Source organism: Ambystoma mexicanum, chromosome 4p (assembly GCF_040938575.1).
Source record: "Ambystoma mexicanum isolate Mex_15411 chromosome 4p, UKY_AmexF1_1, whole genome shotgun sequence".
Taxonomy (NCBI): domain Eukaryota; kingdom Metazoa; phylum Chordata; class Amphibia; order Caudata; family Ambystomatidae; genus Ambystoma; species Ambystoma mexicanum.
The window spans coordinates 278995350-279018405 of NC_090927.1; the positions used below are offsets into that span (position 1 = coordinate 278995350).

Below are 23056 nucleotides of genomic sequence, written 5' to 3' on the forward strand. Positions count from 1 at the left end.
CAGCGTGGGGTCTGGCATTGATTCACATGCTCATGAATAAAGAATACATAGTAGTACACACATGCACAACCACAGGAGGTGGCAAGGCTCAACAGAAGCAATCTCTTACGTCCTTGCCAGGCTCACCTTCAAGTGAACAGGTTGCGCAGCACTGCTGGGCTGACTCTGGACTCCTCCCTGGAATCCCTGTCGACGCAGTAGAATCTCGTGATGGTGTGCGTTGACCTCCACGTAGCAGCCCTGCAGATGTCCAGCAGGGGCACACCAGACAGGAGCGCCATAGTAGAGCGATCGCTCTAGTAGAATGGGCTCTCTGACGGCCAGGCATTGGTCGGTTTGCCAATGGGTGACAGTGAGTGATACAGCCGGAGAGCCACCTGGAAATGGAAACCTTGGACAGGGCGTTCCCATGGTTCACAGGACCTAAGTTCACAAAAAGCTGAGAAGTTTTCCAGAAACTCTTTGTGCAGGCCACATAAAACTTCAGTGCCCTAGCCACATCCAGCGAGTGCAAAGTCCTTTCAGCTGGCGACAAAGGCATCGGAAAAAACACAGGCAACACCAAGGGCTCATTTAGATGAAAGTCTGACGGGACCACGGGCATGAAGGAGGGGTGCGTCTGCAGCACCACCCTTGTCTCGAGGAAAGTTAAGTAAAGTGGCTTACAGGACAGGGCCTGGATCTCACCCACTCGTCGTGCAGCGGTGATGGCCACGAGGAAAGCTGTCTTCCATGACAGAAACTTGAGCATAACAGAATTTATAGGCTCGAACTGAGCTCCCATAAGTCTAGTAAGTACAACATTGAGTTCCCACACCGGGGCCGGAGCCTTCACCGGCGGGAACGAGAGGAACAGTCCCTTGATGAATTCCTTAACTAGACGGTGCAACCACAATGAGGTCCGTCCCGGAGATCTGGTGTAGTAGGAGATAGCTGCCAGATGAGCCTTGATGGAGGCGTGAGCAAGCCCCGATTTAGCCAATGACAGCAAATATGGAAGTACTTGAGAGGCCGTGACCCTCAGAGGGTTCGATCTTCTGTGAACGGGACCAAATTGAGAACCTCTTCCATTTGTGTCCATGGCATTTCAAAAGTAGCTGACACCCTGGCCTTGGTGAGTACCTCCTTGCAGTTTGCTGGAAGATCGTAACCGCCGAACTCTAATGCTGCAGGAAACAGGCTTTCAAGTTCAGTGATCCTGGGTCATGGTGCAGTATTCCGCCTCCTTCCCTGGCGAGAAGATCTGCGACCAATGGAAGCTTGACTGGAGGGGACGCTGACATGCTGAGAAGGTCCGGGTACCAGATCTGCCTCGGCCACGCTGGTGCAATGAGGATCATCCTGCACCGGTACCGCCTGAGTTGATAGATGACTCGAAGAAACAACAGCAATTGAGGGAACACATACAGAAACAGGCCCTGCCAGGGGAATGAGAATGCATCCCCCATGCTCCCTGGCTGGGGGACCCTGCTGGTGAACCTCCGGCACTTGGTGTTCGTCGCCGTTGCAAACAGATTGATCTGGAGATTGCCCCATTCGTCTAACAGGTTGTCCACTTGGTCCTGCCGAAGCTCCCACTTATGGCAAGAGCTTAGCTCCCTATTGAGAGAGTCGGCGATGGTGTTATTTACTACTGCCAGGTGGAATGGAATGAGGAACATCCCCTGGGCGATGACCCCAGTGCCACAAGTCCTTTGCCTCCCTGGAGAGTGCTGTGGATCTGGTGCCCCCCTGCTTCCGGATGTAAAACATTGTGGTGGTATTGTCCAGGAAGACCCTCACCACTTTGCCCTTGAGGAACGGCAGAAATGACTTGAGGGCCCAAAACACCAGTACGTTGATGTGTAGCCTCTTCTCTTCCAGCAGCCACAGGCCTCTGGCGTGAAAACATCCGCTGTGGGCTCCCCATCCTTCGTTACCGTCTCCTGGTACTGGGGGCTCTGGAAATCTGTACCTCCTGCGATATTGGAGCGTATGCCCCACCATCTGATCGCTCGTCAGAACTCCTCGTCGAGCGTGATCCTGTCCTGGAAGCTTCCGGACACCTCGACCCAACAGGTGACAAGGAACTCCCGAATCAGGTATATGCACGATGACATCATGCCGAGCAGCGACTTGATGTCCTCACCGTGGAAAACTTTGGTGCCAACAGCCATTGTACCTTGCCCAAGATGGCCACTATCCTTTCCTCCAACGGTGACACCAGGCATGACACTGTGTTGAGCCCGGATCCCAGGAACAGGATCCCAGGATTTTGCACAATTCACTGAGAACCCCAGACCCGTCAGCAGACGGACGGTCCATGCCGTGTTATGTTTGTTAGGTTAAGAATTCTTATATAGCGTACGGACACCCAAAGGTATCATGGCGCTAGAGAGGAAAAAGATAGAATTCAGAACACAACTATCGGCTATCAGCAACTAAATTCAAAATAAATGTGTTTTTAAGGCTTTCCTAAATGCCAAATTATTAGAGATTTATTTCATTGCCAAGGGCAGCTTGTTCCACAGCTGCACCGCCGTGATAGAGAAAGCACGTCCCCCAATCCGGGAACGACAAAAAGAAGGCACACAAAGCAGGCCAGCAGATACTGAACGCAAGGAACGTCTTGGAAGATAGCGAACACATTTAGTGCAGAGATACTCCGCACCCTGACCATGCAAAGCCCGGTGAACAATACATAGTGCCTTAAATACAATACGCTGGGCAACCGGGGGCCAGTGAAAGCGGTGCAGGACCGGGGAAATATGGGCACCATAAGGTGACCCCGTAGCCGCCGGTGCTGCAAGATTTTGAAAACCTTGGAGTCGGTGGACCAAGCACTTAGGCTGAGCCAGAAAAAGAGAGCTTCAATAATCCAACTGACTCACCACCATTGCAGCCACGACCGGCGGTGGGATCATATGGAGCACCCTTTTTCAAATTTTCGAAAGGAATAACCCGGTTTGGCAGACTGATGATACCTGGGCATCCATTGATAAGGTGGCTGTCATAGTCACCCCTACATTTTTTACCTTGGCCGTAGGGATTGGAAGAGAATCCATAGAAGAAGGCCAGAAAGAAGCAATCCAGAGTGATGGGGCAGGGGGCAAGCCCAACACCTCTGTTTTGTCCCCATTCAGCTTCAGGCAATTAAGGCCTATCCACTCCCCCACGGCCGTCAGGCACCTATGAAGGCACGACAACACCTCAGCCCGATCAAGATCTGAATGGATCAGGATCTGGGTGTCGTCGGCAATACCCTTTACCTGGCCCGGATGAGCCAGTCATCCAGGTAGCGGTAAATGTGGATCCCCTGCAGTCGCAGATGAGCCGCCACCAGCGGCAAGCACTTGGTGAAGACTCTGGGCGCTGACTTCAGTCGGAAGGGAAGCGCATTGAATTGATAATGCTTCCCTTGAACAATGAAGCGCAGAAACTTGCAGTGTCCTTTGTGTATGGGGACGTGGAAATATGCGTCCTCCATATCCAACGACGACAGAAAGCCCCCCTCCTCCAGCTGACCAAGCACGTGCTGCAGCGTGACCATCCTGAATTTATGGGGCTTTATATACGTGCCGAGCCGTCGTAGGTCGAGAATGGGCCTCCAGCCCCCGGTCTTCTTTCTTACGAGAATGTCCCTTGAGTATACTCCAGAGCCCGAGAGTCGCCCTGGAAACAGCTCTATCGCCCCTTTAATTAACATGGCCCGAACCTCCAGCAGCAGCTGAGGGATGTGGTTTTCCTGCCAGGCTACCCGTGGTATTCACAGGCACTTCCGATGAAACTCCAAGGTTTGCCCGTGGGCGAAAGCGTCCAGCACTGTTAGGCAGAATTACATGCAGTACCCTTTGGGAACTCTACACACAATGAAGACTACACGTGTAAGCACAATCTCACCTTTGGTATAAGTCTGTACTACACAGTTTTGTGGTAGCAGGGCTGAGCAGCCAGGCTTATCTCAAGAGGGATGTGAGCAGTACAAGGTGTTACACAAAGGACTTGCAATCACACTGGTCCAAACAAACACTTACTCCAGGTTTCTTGGTAAAACAATATTAATTTATATGGGCAGTAATTCAGAAAACATTCCACTAGCAACAAGCAGCTCAATATGACACTATAATACACTCCGGTACACAACCAATAAGTTTCTGAACAAGTTAGGCTCCCCAGAAGTGAGAGCAAAATGGCACTTAAGTAACTTTAAAAGGGAGTAAAATACACAATTTATAAGAATTAAACACAAATACTTTCTTGGGCAGGGCAAATAGTTTCAGTTCACCACAAGAGGCAGTTCAATTCAATAGGCCTGGGCCAAAGTCAATGGTTCAGTGTCTTGGTTAGGATAGCACAGTTCTGGTAGTAAACGGTTAAGTCTTTGCCAATGTTCTTAGAAGTAGTTTGCACGAAAAAGAGCTATATGTGGGATTGGGAGCGAACAAGACTCCAAAATTGGGAAAGTTTCACAAACTTTCACCGCAGCAGAAAGGATTTCTCAACCGCGTTTGCACAGTACCTTGGTAATGAAGAAAAGCTGTAGCTGAGGCAATTGTTCCTGGCAGTTCCTTCAGATCTCACTGTTCCTGGGCCTCAGTCGTGGGGACAAGAGGGAGGACGTCGGGAGGTTCCTGCACTGCACGGGGACGGATCCACAAGCTTGGCAAAATGGCGGTTTAAGGTGTGAGTGCCTTAAAGACCACAAACTGGTATCCTTCTCACTGGCTATCCAGTTTTCAACAGCACTCTGAAGAAAATTCGACCAGTATGGAGATGGTTTCCAGGTGGCTTGCGAGTTGGTTGTTCCCACCAGCTCAAGGGAAGAAGTCGTCCTTGAAGGGGTTTCTCTGTCGAGGGAGTTTCAGACTATTCGGACCTGCAGCAGGGCTTCATCGGACAAACCAACGGTCCAGGAGTTGCAGCAGTCGTCTTCCTTCAGCTCATCTTTGGCTCTTTCGTTCCAGTGGTCGACTCTGCCTTCCAAGTCCCAGAGACCTGCCTTTTAAACACTTTTCTCCCATTCATTCCAGCCTAGCTGCCACTCACCCAGTAGGGTGGCTGTCCTTGCCGGACAGTCAGCCAGCCAATTATGCCAAAGTGCATTCAGGTCTCCTAGGAGACTAAGCACAGGGAGTTTTGGGCACCTCCCTCACTTCCTGTCCTCCCCAGACACTCAGGCGCCAGAGGCGGTCTTCAGTGCTGAAGCCCGCCAAAGGCAAAGAACAAAGGGATCAAACCTGGTTTGGCACACAGAGACAAACACTAGAAGGGCCTTTCCAAAAAGAAATGGCAAAAAAAGTCGATCGCAACCTGTTTTTACAGAGGGGGCTCAGACGCCTTCTTGAAAAACATGGCTCTGGTGGATTTTGGCTACCGGAGCGTTTAAATGGGTCGCGGTCGAGAAAATCATGGTAATAACACTGCCACAAGCCATTCTGAGAGTAAAGAGTAGCTTTTAAGGGTAAGGCAGGGTGTGCTGGGTCTAGCAATTTACAAAGACTAGCAAAGTTAATTTAACTTTACATTCACTGGGAGACAGTAGTCAGTCCCAGAGAAGGTATTTAAACCTTGGGAAGTCTGAAAGACATCCCTGTGCCACTGCACTGAGGGTGCTGTGTGACACACAAGAAAAGACTATGTCTGTGGAGTTGTCTAAAACTCCATATCCAAAAAACACAAAAGTAAAACACACATCAAAATACATAAAAGAGTGGGAAAAAAGGCTCACACTCTTTCCAGATAAAAATTAAAGTCCTAGAAATCTGCCAAAGTTGCTGGGGGTCTCAAAAGGTAAGGGAAATTATCACATCTATGAGAATTCTCCCTAACAAGCACCCATCTGTCGGTGCAGATGGTCTCCCACAGGCTGATGAATTTTGCTAGCCGGCCTCCCACTGGGGTGCACGGGTGGAGGCCCGATGACCTGGCCGTTTCAGTCTTGCTTTGAGGTCAATGGGCTGCCCTGTGGTCCTTGATGATGACGGCGTTCGCCCCCGAAGGCCTTGGAGCGACCCACGTTGGCTTCCTGAGTCGAGGAGTGGGAGAGCTGGCAGTAAGAGGACAAGCCCCTGTCGAAACCCTTCGAAGAACGGATAGACTTCCCTCCTGAGGAACGAAAGGACGGTCATCGTTGCTGTATAGTGCCTAGAGTACGTGCCATCTCTGTGTCCATCTTGATGGCCTGGAGAGATTCATTCACAGCCTTCCCGAACAAGTTGTTCCCGTCAAAGGGCATATCCAAAACCCTTGCCTGGACCGCCTGTCTAAAGCTGGTGGCCTTGAGCCAGCCATGACAGAGAAGACAGACTCCATTTCCCAGCTGGCGGACACCTGTGTCTGTGATGTCCAGGGCCACTGTGATGGCGTGGTCCGATGCCATATCACCTTCTTGAAGGATCTCCAACGCATCAACCCGCTTGTCATCAGGGAGCAAGTCCAGTAGCTTAGCCAACTTAAACCACAGCTCCCGGTCGTATCTGGCCACGATTGGCAGGGCTTTGGCAGCCTTGACCGTCGTTGCCGCCGAGTAGATAACCTTCCTACCCATCAAATCCAATTTCTTTCCCTCGTTGTCTGGAGGGGTGTAGGAAGAAGAGGACGCCAAGCTCAACGATTTCTTCCTGACCGCCGCCGAGACCACTGAGTCCGGCTATGGTTGGGACCGTAAACACTTGGGTGCAGTGTCTGGCACCCTGTACTTCTTCTCTAGTCGGTCTCTCTTAGCTGGGGCTGTAGAGGGGTTCTTCAACAGAGCCAGTCCTTCATCCCAAACACCGTCCCGGAGCGGGACCATAAGGATGGTCTTTCTCTTCACCTCCCAGCGCTGATACAAGAAGCCTTCCTTCTTCTTTTCTTCCGTTGTGAGCTGGAAAAGCTCTAATGCTTGGGTGATCATTACATGGAAAGATCCTACCTCATCCGGCAGAGAGGCTCTGGGCGGAGGCGACGGGAGGTCTCCCATCCCGCCGTCGTCATCCATGCCCGTTGTCGCTGTGTCCAACTCCGTCTCCCTTGGGGGAGAGAGGTGCAGTGGAGAGGGGGGTGATGGGGGCATGGAGGCATAGGATACCTCCTCCTCTTCTTGGCCGGCGATTCCCCTGGTGTCAACGGTGTGGCCGGCACTAGAGACGTGGGAGTCGTGGGTGGCGGGGTTGCTGGCATACTCCTCTGTATCTCAGACACTAGCGTGTGGAGGGTTGAGAGGATGCCCAGTGAAAGGTTTCCAGGCAATATCTGGGGTGTAGGAGTGCTAGGTTTAGGACCCTCATCATCTTAGGGCCCCTCGTCATCACCATGGTCATCGACGCCCCCGTAGTGGGGTGAGTCTCCAGCATTCCCTTCGTCGTCATCGCTCTCCTGGACGGTGTGGACAGAAATTATCTTATCTTCATCAGCCGAAGAAATGTCTGTTCCCTGGAGGCCTTCACCACCCTGCCCCCTTTCTTTGGGTCCTGAGGGGTGAGTCCCAGACTAAGGTCCGGCATTCGCTTCTCTGAGGTCTTCTCAGTTGGCTTGCTCGAAGCTTCCCTCCTGGGGGGAAGAGCCACCCAGGCCATGGTTGGGATACCCTGGGCCAGGTCCGCCCCTACGGCCTTCGAAATTGACACCAGCACTGAGCACATAAAAGGCTAAGACCAGAGACACCTGGGGGCCGAATCTGGAACCCAGCATTTCTTCTCTAGCCTATCACGCTTCACAGGCATGGTATTTGGAGCCTTCATGACTGCCAATCCATCTTCCCATATGTTGTCCAACAATGGGACCGACACAATGGTCTTTTTAGCAAACTCTTGACATTGATAAAGGAAGCCTTCCTTCTTCTCATCTGGCACCATATAGATAAGCTTGGCAGCCTTTGAGGTGATGGAATGGAAGGAGCCAATTTTATCCGGGGGTGAAGCCCTGGCAGGCTTGTGGACATCCGGCGATTCCCCATCCACAGGAACCTAGTCGTCATACTCATCTGTGTGAGTTCCAGTGGTGTGAGTGTCTGTGCCAGTATCTGTGTAAACCGGCTCCTCTGCAACAGGGGCCAGGGCCCCTAGCACTGGCTGGGGGATAACGGGTGCCCTATAAGGTGGGGTTGGCTGATGCTGAGGTGGCCTTGGGGACTCCTGTCTGCACCAGGCACAGGAGGAGCAGGCAGCCACTGCTGGATTTCCACCACCAACCAATCATGAGTCATGGGTACATGGCCCCCTTCCTGATCCAAATAAAAGTCTTCAGGCAGGTCCTCCTCAGAACTGGTGTAGATATGCAGTGATCTCCTGGGGATCCCATAGGAGCCAGAGTGAACAGGGGAGCTGACTTAGTCGGCCTGGGCAGGAAGTCCAGAGCTGGAGGCAAGTCTCTCCCACATTCAGTGTTCCTTGGAAGAATGCTATGACAGGAGCCTGAAGAGCCGGAATAGGTACAGTAGTTGATGGGATCGTAGTTGGGACCATTAACAGAGGTCTGGAGGCATAGAAACCATGGGTGTTGTGATCGTTGTGGAGGTAAAGATGTCGGTCATTGACAAACTCTTCATCGCCGAAGGAAGACAAGTTTTTCCTGACTTCGCAAACAGGGTCATCGACAGGGCACTCAGACGAGGATTTCATTCACTGAGTTGTCGTCGACAGAGTGGTCGCCGACAGGGCAAGGGTCCTGATGGACAAAATTGTTGTCAACGGGGCTCGTGTCACTGATAGCGTCGACTACGGCAGAGCAAGTGATGGGTCCTTAGAAGATCTGCTCTTCGACAATTTGTGCTTGGGCTGTGTCAGCAATTTAGCCATGGATGGCAGGAACCCACCTGCCGGCAGGCTAACCATTGACAGAGTAGGCAATGGAGACCAGCACTTCCCAGAACCTGGTCCTGCGGCCGCAAAGCCCATTGACAAGGATGCTGATGGAGTGTGGGATTTTACCTTCTTTTGGATCTTCACAGAGGTAGCATCCTCAAAGGACCTCGACCTCTTCTTACCCGAGGGAGTACACTCAGAGGACCTGCCGGCCCTTGACGAGGCATGACTGTGCCCAGAGGCGGCATCAGAGTCCTTCCCTTCCTCAATCCATGCCACCAACCTCCGGTGGCAATCCTTCTTGGTCTTCGACAAGAAGGATTGGCAAATGGAGCATCCATTCTGGTTGTGGTCAAGATGAAGACAATAAAGGCACCTGAGGTGCCGGTCCTTGACAAGGATGTTCTTCATGCTGCAGCTTTCACAGGCCCTGAAGAGGATTTTCTTTGCGGCATCAGCCATGGTCGAGGTGTCAAGATGTAGGCCCAAGCCTGGGCCTGTTGGCGTCACGGGTTGAAGATCTGATGGTGGATTGAAGATCTTTGCTCACAACGGGTCCCCGGTGCCAGTAGTCACTGCATGACAGTTGACGAAGAGATGGAAGATTTCTTCAGAAAATAGCCAAAAAATTGCAAAGAAATCTGCGATTTTCAAGGAGTGAAGCCCGAGGATTCCGAACACTACAAACGTACAGTAAAATCTGATGATGGCCATCAGAGTTCGAGCTTAGGAGGACGAGTGTCATCGGCTGAGGGCAGTATGACCCAGCGTACACTGTTAGGCTATAGTGTAGATGAGCAATTTGAGTTTAACTCTAAACTGCTTTATTTTGCCGAGTATTCCCAGCCTGACGACAGGGAATATTCATGAGCATGTGAATCCATGCACGACCCTATGCTGCAGAAGGGTCATTATCCCATGCGATGGTGGTCGCAGCAATACATGTTTTAGGGATTTGGTGCTGAAGTAAAAATGTTACTTTAATAGTGAGTAAAGTAAACAGACAAACTCAGTTAGTGAATTATAATTGTTTTTATTTTGTAGTTCTTAAATAACAAGGTATAATGGCAAGCTTGGTTAAACTGGAGCAGGTTTAATAGGAGCATGCATTTGGTGTGGTATAAAAGTTCAAGTTTGTAGGCGGAGCTAAAGCCTTATTAAAAAACGAGAGTGCATGGGTTGGAATAGGAGCTGGCGACCACAGAGATAAGACAGGAGTTCATATTTACTTGCTAGTAAGGTCATGTAAAATGGCGGCCGGCATGATGAATTGTACTGTGAAGTAACAACTTTTATCTTTTGCTTCAAGTGGTCAAATGTATTCATTTTTTTAGCTCGGGACATTTCTCTAATCATTACACCCCTAATGTAGGCCTTAGCAAACATTACGAGAGTTTTGGGGGAAGAGACAGACCGCAGGTTCAGAACAAGGTATTCACTGAGTGAGTCTCTCACTTTTTGCTTAGTTGTAGTGTCCATATACCTCCCCAAATGCATACTCCAGCACCCAAACAATGGTTTATTAGTGTTAATTGACAATTTTAATTTTACAGGGCCAGGCCCGGATATTCCTCCCTGCACAATATCACACACATGCACACTATTTACAATATGAACTGATATGACATAATAATCTAATCTAATATTCATGCATGAACACAGGACATTTGAGTGTAATCTCTTGCGGTAGGATGGAGGATACACCAGGGTTTGATGAGAATGTGGCTTCCATGATGTCACACAGCACCCCACTGTCCCTATTGGGGCAATAATTGCTCTACCATAAACAAATTCCAGTTTCTCCGAGACAGTTCGACAGGTTTGTATTTTGGTTAAATGTCTACTCTAGTTTAGAATCATTGGAGCATGAATTGAGCCTACCACCATTTTAAAAAGATGCACGCATAATTCCTACTGCACACGTTTTCCTTCGCCATTGAGGCAAGTGTCCACTACTCTACTGTGTAAAGGGTTGTGTGTCAAAATTGCAACACTACATTTGTTGCCTTACCCAACAGGTCTACAACTTTGACTGACCTCCCCCAATCAATTCCTAATCAATTTCTCAGACTCCTTCTTTCCCAGCGCGGTCTCTTGCAATGAAACTATGCCAGGACCTTTCGTTTTCATGTATTGTAAGGCTTTTTTCTGTTCCATAAAATATTTCAAGCCATTCACATTAATCAACAACAATTTCTATTATTTCATATTGGGGTGACTAAAAGCATATGCATTTTGGTCATTGATACATACATCCAGTGCAGTGTGTTTGCATCTAACGTCCATCACCCATTGATGAAAATGCCGTCAAAGAAACCAAATGGGCGGGGGGGGGGGGTTAATTTTGCAGGTGAAGCAGATTGGTAAAGGTGGCAGATAACACCATTCGGGTGCCTTTGCCTAACAGAGCTGAGGAGTGGAGGAGGCATATTGTGTCGGCTTCCATTTCCCGCTTTGTCTGACAAACGTGGGCACCTTATCATCAGCATGGATTTTCGTGCTGGTGGTAATGCTGTGGCAGTCTATGGATTCCATCTAACATTACCACCTGGTAAAAGCAGAAGGAGTCCATAGGAATCTATTGCAAAAGCCTCTTGTAATCGTTATTTGCTGGGGACAGCTGCATTTTTGCACCAACATAGTGGAACAAGGAAAAGTAAAGATGATTTTTCAGTCCGTCAGTTAACATGTTTATTCGGATCGAAAAAAGATCCATCAAACACATACAATAATACAATACATCGTGACTTAAAATTACTGCTCATAATTACATATAAAAACCGTTTCCCAGAGATGGAGACCAATCAAAAGACGGCACTCTGCACAAAAAGATAACATCGCATAGCATACAAAAAAAAACATGAAAGACTTAAAACCAGTGCAGATTTGATCCAAACGACTTAACAGGTCGTCTCATGTATCGATAGCGAGTAATTAATTAAAAGGAGATAGAGACCCACACGGTACTACTAATACAGTTTGGACAGTGCTTTTGAATTCATCAAGAAATAGCCTATTTTCAATGCATTTGCATAAGCAGCCGTTTTCTTCAGTGCATAACTCTTTTCAGAAATGTTTGTAATGCCCATGCGGTCAAAAACAGAATCCGCTGTCATGAGATAAATGACCGCCGGCCTATAGGTGCTGATATTGGCTGACCTAAGCACAGGCAGTATAGTGGACCGTTTAATGTTGGTGTAAACAGGACAAAACAGTAAGAGATGTACCATGTCCTCTCTAGCAGTACCACATGCTGGATGATTTTTCCTACATTTTACTCCCTGCTTTCCACCATGTGGTGGAAATGGGGAATATTTCATGGGGGATAGCGTTTACACCAAAGTTCAAATAGAAAGCACCCCATCCATGCAATATTCATTTTAATTCAAAATGACCCATCTAGAGTATTATGTATTTCAGGAGGAGTGTATCTCTGCCTGAAATTGCAAGCCCAATAATCCAAACCCAAAGAAACCAGGCAAAGTGCTCCCTGCTAAAGAAGTGTATAGTGAAAGGCCTCCCAATTATCCCACTTGTGAGCCCAGTCCAAGACTGAAGCAGGAGTACATGCCTGCCCTAGGCCCTACACCTTCCACAGAAATAAAAGAAGGAAAAATCAAACTCGTCAAGCTAAAGGAAGCTAGCATGTAGTTGGGTTAGTACACATTGACACGCAAAGTGCCTGTGAATTGATAATGACTGCACATAAAAAACATTGAAGAACAAGCTAAGTGCCTCTGCGGCACCCGGCACGTACTGTGCTCATAGAGAAAAACAATCACCTAGTGTGCTCTGAAGTGGAAACACTAGGAACCTGAAAGCTGAAAATACATCAGTGCCATTGACAGCATAAAAATAAGTATCAGTGAGAGATCTATGTATAATCCAACACAAGAGCAACATCATTTTCAAACAGAGTTTGCTGTCAATCGTTTGCTTACCCCCTGAAGATTTTATTTGAAGACAGGATATTCCTCTGCTCTTTACAACGGGACCTCTCCCATCGGTCTTCTTTAATATTGTTTGCTCCAGGTTCTCAATCCTGGTCAGGGGAGTTGCTAGGTCTGGAAAAGACCCGGGGCTAAGCTGATGTCGGAACTATTGGGACTGGGGGCTAGCTAGCCTTTTGGCTGTAGCTCCTGAGATTCTATCCGGGGCTACAACCAAAAGATCAGGGGCTATAGCCCCCTAAGCCCCCCCCTAGCAACGCCCCTGATCCTGGTGCTTCCCTCTGTCTGGAACCAGCACATGCATTGCGTCTGATTCCTATCTTCTGAGGAAGTCCTTCAAATCTGCTGGGTCAAGATATTGTGTGATCTTACCATGTGGGCTTTGTACATCAGGACATATATCGAGTCCCACTTCCAGAGTTCTGGGCAGAGGTCCTAAAAGCAATTTATTTTCAATCCATTGTCACTTTTGAAAACTCTACTGAAATGAAGATCTTCTTTCCCTTGCACCGAAAAAGGTTATTTCTCTTAGCCAATTTAAGAACTTGCTTTGCATACTTGTGTCAAAGACAATATATGAACGGTCTGGGCTCATTGTTATTGATTGCATTTCACAGCCAAATCCTAAGGGCGTTTTGAATTTCCAAAGGGTATCAAAAGAAAGCTTTAGCAGCTTGGGTAAGTACTCCTACATTAAAATCCACAGGATTTTCCCCTTCAGTGACTCCAAACAGGTGCATCCTGCTTTGGCAACTGTGATCCTCCAAGTCAGTAACAGCAGAGGTCAGTTCAGCAACTTTGCAGTTCACTTATTCCAATTGATTGATTGTTTGATTGATATTTTATTTCTATCGCGCTCGTACACAAGTGTTTCAGAGTGCAACAAGGCAAGGGAGGGGAACAGGGGAGAACAAAACAGCGATCTTACTAGGCACAGTGACATTGAGAATGCGAAAGTGCATGGGAGGGGGGGAAGTGCATGGAAGGGGAGGAAAGGTGGAAAGTGCGAAGCAGAGGAGAAACAGATAAATAACAATAAATAAATAATAAAGGCAAACAACAGTGGTAATGCAGCCAACAATTTTCAAGTGCTAGGTTTAAGGCAGCAGACAGGGTAGGTCCGATAAGTGCAGGAAGAAAAAGGGGGGGCTGTATGGGTACAGATACAGACCCCAGTGCAAGGGGTGGCCCGGAGTGTTTGCTCCACACAAGAAAGTCTTTCCTCTACATCAAAAAAATGTACCACCTGTGCATTCATATCATCTTTCAAGCTATTAAATAGAGCATGAGTATCTGTCCTTCCTAAATTAATGTAATCCACCATAGAGCAAACTAGCCATTTGTTTCAGCAAATTATCAAAATGTTATTGGGGTATGAAAGTCACCTCATCTATCTTAGATGATACATCAATCTCTTATTATCCAACCAGTCCCCTGTATGTGGGGGAGGGTTGACAGTACCGCTTGGGTCAGACCTACCATGGTTTACAACCAGATGGATGTGCAGGGAAGTACTGCCAAATCATGTATTACCAAGCCTATGAGCGTGCCATCATGACTTCAAGAGAATATACTGTAAATAACTAGCAAACAACAAAGGTTAGAGAGGGCATCTGGGGTTCAAACGGTACAACAGCACTACCAGAGGGATGACTCATGTAGCCAACTAAGCAGCTGCGAAACCCGAGGTAGCAGGGAAACAAAGTTCAAAAGTCTAACGCCATGCAGACTGAGCTGATATACTGTTCTGGCAATGTGCGGTCTGAAAAAACTCTCACAGGATGGATAGGAAGACATGATATAGAACATTAAGAATGATTGTTTTGCTCCTGCATGAGGTCAGTGTGGTGTTCGGAGTAAGACCTTGAAGTGACTCTGATCACCCCTTCCTCCAGTGCCTTCTCTCCACAACCAGGGGAATGTCTAAGACCCCCTCATCAGAGGTTGTGGTAGGAATAGAGGTAGGGAAGAACACATACCTGTCACTATGCATCAGTAAAGAGAGTAGGCAACAACCCTCTGTAGGGAGTAGCTAATCTCATTCATCATCACGGGAGAGGCTTACTAATGTCACATTATATGTTTTTGATGGTCCACTGCTCAAATCATCCAGTAACACTTTGTATGTGTATTAAATACATGCACCATTTGCAACATATCAATACACAACATTTCAAATAGTTGCTCCACACATAATGTTCATGTTCAAATACTTCTGACAAAGCTCTCAGTATAGAACACTAAATGTATGCTTCTTACGCATGTATAATGTAAAGAGCTTAATTATGAGAACTAAGTAATGAAGAAAAATTGCTATCATTATCGTCACTATACACAATTCACTTAAGATGCAAAAGGTTATTCATGAATTTGCATCAATCATTGCATTGCCTCTAAGTCTACTGAAGACTAATCAACCTTCTCAGAGACATCATAGCCACCTTAAAAGTAACTGCCTGCCTCATCAGATCTCACTAGGCAACTTCATCATAACTCACTACGCAATCTTCATTGAAACACCTGCCCTTTCAATGCCTCAATACCTGTCTCAATGTTATATTTAATATGGGTAACATCTTGAATACTCACTATCTGTAGAGGGTAGGAAGATGGGGTCTGGAGAAGAATGTCTACATAGAGTGGTCTGTGCAATCCAAGAAAAAACACCTATCAAATGACCATGGTCTTTTTATCAATAAGCAGAGAAAATAGGCAAAAATGCTTCAGAAAGTGTCAATGTCAATTGGGATCAACTATGGTGCCAGCATCAGCCAATTAAGAATAGGATCTGTTCATAGGTGGTGATCTGTTATGCCATGGGCATAAATGTAGAAATACTCCCCATACAGCTCAGTCCAAGTTAATAGTTCATCTCAAAAGCAAAGAGAAACATTCATCTTGCTGCTCAAAAAGCCATACAATCCCATTTCAGATGCTTTAAAAAGTCAGGAAGAAAAAAGAGGGATTTCTCCCATCCCCTTTCCATTGGGTTTGCATGAAGAGAATGGTCTCAGTTTGTTCCTGTCCTCCATTTCACGTCTGCCTCCTCTGACACACTGTCAGGTCCACGTACAGCTAATCCCCTGCTCTGCCTTCTGAAGTCAGTCCTTTATTCATATCTGAGCATGATATGATATGATATAATATGATAGGTCATTTATAATGCGCCTGTACACAAGTGATTCTAGGGACAACAGGACAAGGAAGGGAAGATAGAAGGAGGACAAAACATCAATCTTCCTATGCCTTGTGTCATTCGGATCGTGAAAGTGTGCAGGGGGGAGAGAGGAAAGTGCCAGGGGGGAGCATAAGCTGTCAACTCGCCCTATTAGCATAACATGTAACAGAAGCAAAAAGCTGGTGGATCATTGGCCCATTATCAGTGTTCAGAATCTTAAACAGAAACAAAATCTTGGTTAGATCATTAACCCATTATCAGTTTTTAGGGACTTTCCAGAGAAGCAAACAGCTTCTTCATGTTGAAAGCAAGGCAGATTGCCTGAACCTTTCAACCAGTTTTGCAAGCCGCGGTCATATCACTCTGTGGCCACAGGCCTTGCAGTAAGTACTGTAGTTCCTTGTAGTTCTTTCAATAATTGCTATTTTAGTTATGTTTACTATAACTGATGCACTTGGAACACTCCTCAGAACGTCTGAAATGCATCCCAGAAACATTGTTAGGCGATTTACTTGCAAGAGTTCCAGAACAAATATAAGGCCTGTTGTGAAGCCTGGAAATCCAAACCCAATTTGTTTTCTGTATTTAATTGTGAGCCCTACTTATTGCCTGAATATATCAAATGCATTACACTAGGTGCCCATATTAAAGACCACATGGCTGGGAATTACGCTCAGACATCTCACACCCTAAACATGGATACACATAAAAATACATAACAACTTGCTTCAAGCCAGGTAGTATCAGTTGCTGATGGTCTCTTTCAGGTCTATCCTTGCACTGGATTTTTCCAAGGCTGCCGCAACAGCCATAAATGCTACATGTATGACTCTTATAGTACATGTGGGCATGGCTGATGTATGCAGAGTTTGTGAAGCGGTGGATCAGGCATGCATTCTCTGCAGTTGGGGTCTTGCCTTATCTCCTACACCCCATGAGGTATGTGGAATGTCTGAGTGTTGTTTAAGGTGTCAGATGTTATATTACATCTACGGCATGAGGGTGAAATTCAGCATTTAAAACAATCATGGTCTGCAGAAGTTATGATAGCTTACACACAAAGCCACACACACCCTTCTCTCGTGCTCCCAACCCAAAGGAGTATAGGTTTGCTCTGTAAATATTTAAGATGTATTATAAAGCTTGTTTACTGGGAAGCAGCAGGGTGCTGCACAAGAATATCGTGAACAATCAAAATCCAACTCCTTTTTGTATGGAAAGCCACCCAAAATCCTATAAACCCAGGAGGATAGATCAGCGGCAACGTATTCGCCTTGGAAGCAACACGACACGAAGCAACACAGGTTCGATCCCCAGGTCTGCGCTTAGAAACCTCTGGGTATTTAAGCGTGTTATAAGACAAAAAAAATTAAAAAACAATTACACAACCATTCCTGTAACAGTGCCTCGATGCCCGCGGGCTGTGTGAGCGCTTTAAAAATGCAAATAAATAAAAATAAATAAGATTCGGCTTAGGGCCTAGGCCTTTTTTAAGAGTACTCCCTTCTTACCCTGCATGTCATGTGAGCCTTATAAAAATTGATCTGTGGCTTAACTAAAAAAATATCCAGCGAATGTATGAATTGCACACCTAATAAAATGGCTTACATATATGTTCAATTACATATGTACGTAATGTTTTATTTGAGAAGAAAATGCTACAAGCGGCAAATGATTTCCGCAATAAAGTGCATGTGTTGTGGTTTGTTGGGGTGCAGAATATTGAATGATGTTAACATGAACACATGAGGAAAGAAATCAGAGTGCAAACAATGTTGCAAAACGGCTTACCAAGCACAACAGTCTGGAATCCGTTTGGGTCGATATTCAATTTTCCAGTAAGGTTACTCACAACGCCACTATTTGCTGCTGCCAATGCTGAGTCTGAGACTGGTGCAGCGACGACTGTGTAATCGGTAATGATGCTCCCAGATCTAAAGATAACACAAGATACCCATTAATCTGCAAGCCTTGTAAAATTGGCACAATTATTCATACTGACTAGCAGGGGCTCTAAGGGGACATGGATGAAGTGTTATTTGTAACCCACAAAAGGCATATCCGTGCAGGCTAAGGGCCTTTTAAGAAACGCCTGAGCTGCCCCTTTTGTGATGCTGTTGTGTGACTTTTAAACCATAATAGATGCATTCATGTTTAGTAGTTTTATATATCGGTCTACATTCAGAGTTCAGTCACCATTACTACTGTAATAACCCATTACAACTCAGTGACAATTCCTTAAATCCTGCTTTAAATGTCTGACAATTGCAATCAAAAGCGGCAACAGTTCAAATCAGTGCTTGGATAGACACGTGTGGAATTTAAATTTGCAAGATCGCTTGCAACTTCAACAATTTTTGACACGGGCAAATGCAATCAGAAATGCACTGTGAGAACTGTCCATTCAAGCTTTTTCAAAACATGAACATGAATACAATCAACATACTATGAGACAATTCCACGTATCGATTACGTATGCATATAGCTAAGCAATGATGAAGATAGCAGATAATGAGCCGCTAGTAGTAACTAGTAACGGTTAACCCCAGATATTTGCCTATCTGTCCCCCCAGAATCCCGGGCCTTTCAGTCACCTACATCTCCAGGGCACTTCCAGCACCCGGTACACGTGCAGCTCGCGGGTTTGCACAGGAGTCGCAGCGAATCTGTGTGGTCCCTGATTCCATCCCTGGATGATCATATACAGTACAGTATGTCCTAGCTTCATTTAGGTCTGGGCCCCAACCTCGTTAGATGTACGCCTCGAGCATCTCCCAGTAGCGGGCCCCTCTAAATGGGTTGAGCCTAGATTGTTTCTTAAAGGCCGCTCTTTCAAGTCTGCATGCTTTGGAGAATGTTTCTGACCATTCGGTGACATTAGGTGGCATTGCTGACTTCCGATGTATAATCAGTAGTGTGCATGCTGTGAAGGTCATAAGAGAAATAAGTTGCATATAAGTGCATTGTCATGCCAGTCTTTCTCATCTGTACCTATGATCATCACGTTCGGGGTAAAAGCAATGTCCGTCCCCTCGATGTTTGTTAGTTTTTGGTGTATCTTCCACCAATATGGGGTGATGACGGGGTAGGTCCATAGCATGTGCCCCATTGTCCTTATGTCATTGCACCCCCGCTAACAAGGGCTGTGGGTTTGAGCCCCATTTTGTGAAGCTTAGGTGGTGTGTAATACAATCGTTGTAGTATTTTATACTGGATTTCCCTATTTCTGAGGTTGAGGGAGACTGTGGGGATGACCGAGAAGCCATGCTGCATGTCGGGGGCGCTGACTGGGGTTCCCAGGTCTTCAGACCATGTTGCTGCTATTGTGTATGGTCGTTTTTTGTTGTCTGGTATTGACATTAGGTAGAAGGTGCGGATTCGCGAGAATGCGTCAATATTGTGTTCCATTTCTGTCTCGTATTGCGTGGGGGATTGCAGGCGTGATTCAGGTATGGTGTGTTTGTTGATCGTAGCCTGAATGGTATGGTACGTAAGCCAATCCCCTGCCCCTAGGCCCAATATCCGGCGTGCATCTTGGAAGCCTACCAAAGCTCCCTCCTCCATAATGTCCATTATCAGCATGCTGGCCCACATGCCCGCTCGGTTTCGGTGGTTTATCTGTGTTAGCCCATAATTTAGGACCAACCGTATGCTGGGCGAGGCCAGTGCTGTCCTAGTTTGTGCCCCTTGTGTCGCACATAGTTTGTGCCATTTTTACAGGGTAGGACCAATGATCGGATGTGTGTTGATGCTCGGTGGGAGATGTTGTGGTGGTGTTGCCATGATCTCTATGGGGGCTAGTGGGGCCATTGCAGCTAATTCCATTTTGTGCCAGCTAGTATCTTCGTTGGTACTTAGCCATCGCTTTACCCAGTTCAATTGAGCAGCTTGATGGTATGCTTTGAGGGAGGGGACAGCTAGGCCCCCGTTGGGTTTGTCCACCTGTAGTGTGGGGAGTTGAATCTACGCCTTTCTTCCCCACCAAATGAATCTGTTAATAGCTTTATCTAGATCTTTCAGCATGTGGGAAGTCGGACCGATTGGGAGCATCATTACTATGTAAATCAGCTTTGGGAAGGAGTTCATCTTTATGGCATTGATCCTTCCCGACATAGATAGGATCAGCGTGTCCCATCTCTCTATGTCGTTTTGGATGTTTCCAAGGATTTGGGGGTAGTTGAGGTCCCGGATTTCTGCTATCGAAGCGCTTATATGCAGTCCTAGGTATTTTACAAATTGTAGCTGGAGTGTGAACGGTTCCACCCCACCCAGGTCCCAGGGGATGTCTCGTCGGAGGGGCATCACTTCGAACTTGTTCCAATTAGTTTTGTAGCCCACCATAGGACCAATGTCTTGCAGGAGGGATTTAATGTAAGGGAGGGTTGTGGGGCTATTGCTGATGTAGATGAGCAGGTCATCTGCGTACAGCGATACTTTGTGTTCTTCTGGCCCTTGATGTATACCCGACCAGTTTGGGTCTGTGCGCATCTTAATCGCCAAGTGTTTGATGAACAGGGCATATAGTAATGGCGAAAGTGGACAGCCTTGTCATGTGCCGGATTCTAGGATGAATTCTGCAGAGGCCACTCTGTTAGTGACCACTGAGGCTGGCGGGTTAGTGTATAGGAGCTTGATCAATTGGATTAGGCATGGAGGGAAGCCATATCTGGGTAGGACACGAAGCATACATTCCCATTGCACCTTATCAAACGCCTTCTCTGCATCAACTGCGACGATGGCGTCTTGGGGGTTCCTTTCTCCTGCTATTATATGTAGAAGCCTGCAGATGTTGTTGCTGGAGTGTCGCCCTTTTTATAAAGCCTGTCTGGTCTTTATGTACTAGTTGCGGTAGGGTGTTTTCTATTCGCTGGGCCATGCATTTCGCTAAGATCTTGGCGTCTACATTAATTAATGAGATTGGCCTGTAGGAGCCACAGGCTTCTGGGTCTCTGCCATTTTTGTGAAAGTACATGTCTATTGGGATCCCGTCTGGTCCCGCTGCTTTCCCTTTGGACAGGGACATGATTGCGCAGGTGATTTCAGCAGTAGTAATGGGGGCGTTCAGGTCATCTGCCTGCTATACTGGGATTCGGGGGTTGGGCACCGTATCCAGGAATGAGTCTATGACCTGAGGTGTGCATGTGTCGGTGGCTGTGTATTGTTTGCGATAGAATTTGGTGAATCTCTCATTGATTTGCTCATCGCCCACCACCGGGTTGTTGGCATTATCTCTAATGGATGCGATTATTTGCGTGGCTTGACGCTGTTTAAGGGAAAGTGCCATTCCGTGAAGGGGTCTATTGCTTTCTAGATAGTATTTTTGCGACCAGCTGGTGTCGCAGCTGGTGTCGCCCTGTCGATGGTGTGTTGCTTGATCTTGTTCTTCAGTTTACATATTTGGGGTCTTATCTGTCTATCCCGTGTCATTTTGTCATTGTTCCATTTGTTTCAGTTCCCCCAAAGTTGGCCTCCACTTTCCCCCACTCTTTGCATTTGTGTGCCCAGCGCGATATACATTGTCCCCTAAAGTAACATTTGAAGGCGTCCCAGCACCTATATGGGGAGTATCCCGGCTTCTGGTTATTTTCCCAAAAGCCCTCCATGTCGCCTATTAGACGTTCTACAATGTCAGGGTATTGCAGTCTGCTGAGATTAAGGCACCATGCCGGGAGTATGCGAGGCATGTCTGGGACAGTAAGATGGAGTACAACAGGTGCATGGTCTGATAGGGTAATCGGCTTGATTTAGCATTTGGTGACCATATGGGTTTCATTGGCGGGCATTAGCCAGTAGTCGAGACGGGAGTAGCTATCATGGCAGTGGGAGTAGTATGTAAAATCCTGTCAGGTGTCTACCAGGTGCATATCCCTCATTAGGGTCATGAGGGCCAGTCTCTTCTTTATATTAGACACGTTCATGGGTTTTGATCCCTTGCGGTATAGGTCCGGGTTCAGGTTTATGTTCAAGTCTCCCCCAATTATAGTAAGGTTGCTCATATATTCGGCACATTCTGAAAAGGTGTTGGTGAAGACTGCCTGGGAGTCTGATGTAGGGCGTATATATTTAATAGAGTGATTGGTCGCTGTAGGAGGCATCCTAGAACTAGTATGAAACGGCCATCTGTGTTGCTGTGCTTCTGTAGTATCTGTAGTGGGACCCGCCTATGAATCAAAATGGATACCCCCCCTTGGCGCGGTGACGGAGCGGCGGCTCCCACCTAGCCTTGAGTCATTTTCTCTGCCTCTACTTTGTTGATGTGGGTCTCCTGTAGGAAAACAATGTCGCTCTGTATCCAGAGTGGAGACTCCATGGAGTCTCGTGGGGCGTTGATTGCTGGAGTCTGTTTGTGTCTTCGTTCGGTCTAAGTGCACCTCTTGTCTCATGTTAAAAACTATTCAACCTGTGGGGGATCTCCAACTTCCTATTAACATTGTGGTTTGAACAGTTTGAACAGTTTGAACTTAGACCCATACCTAACCTTGAACAGTAACATTGGGTGGATCAACCATTCGGCCCAGGTCCAATACGTAGCTTGAAAGCCCATATATGGGGCTGGTGGGTGCAAGCCGTGAGTTTGCTCCCTGATCCCATAAATAATCTGGTTAGTGTCAGTGGGGTGGTAGATGGCGTGTGTGCGGTGAGTGGTGCTCCGTTTCCCGACGTCCTATGCCTTCCGCCCCTTGGTTGGTTGGAGATCTGTCACTAGTGCTTGAAGTCCACCCATGGGCTTTACGTAGCTGCAATTCTGATTCTTTTCTTTTCTTTTTCTTCTTGTGGTTGTCAAGTGTTGTTAAAGTGACATTTGCCTATGGACCTTATGGGATTGCCCTCAGGGCTTACCCGTGTGTTTGCTATGGTTGGGGTTCCATCGTCGGGGCGCTGTGCCAAACTTTTGCCATCTCCTTTCTTTCCGCCACGTTCGATCTTGTTGAGGTGGAGCGGTGTGAGACGGTCCCGCCCCATTGGGAGTTGACTTTTCCATTCCGTCGTTGCTATGTTTTGTTGTTGAAGGAACCGCCATGCCGATTCCGGGTCCTTGAAAGAGTGCCACTGTCTGTTATTTGTATGCACCATGTTGCGGGAAATTTTAGATAATGTCTATGTTTCGTCGCCTTTAGTGCCTCGAATACGGGGTTGAAGCCCTTCCTCCGTTTCGAAACTTCCAT

The 23056-nt window shown here is 47.2% G+C and overlaps 1 protein-coding gene across 5 annotated transcripts in view; it reads right to left on the minus strand.

The window, feature by feature from the left end:
• The window catches only part of LOC138453201 (adhesion G protein-coupled receptor F5-like), a 584850-nt gene that overhangs the window by 303036 nt on the left and 258758 nt on the right, over positions 1–23056 (minus strand). For all 5 annotated transcript variants that reach the window (XM_069605826.1, XM_069605823.1, XM_069605825.1 and 2 more), the window contains one exon: positions 17682–17824. In XM_069605826.1, the coding sequence (XP_069461927.1) occupies positions 17682–17824 (143 nt within the window). The remainder of the gene's footprint in view (positions 1–17681; positions 17825–23056) is intronic.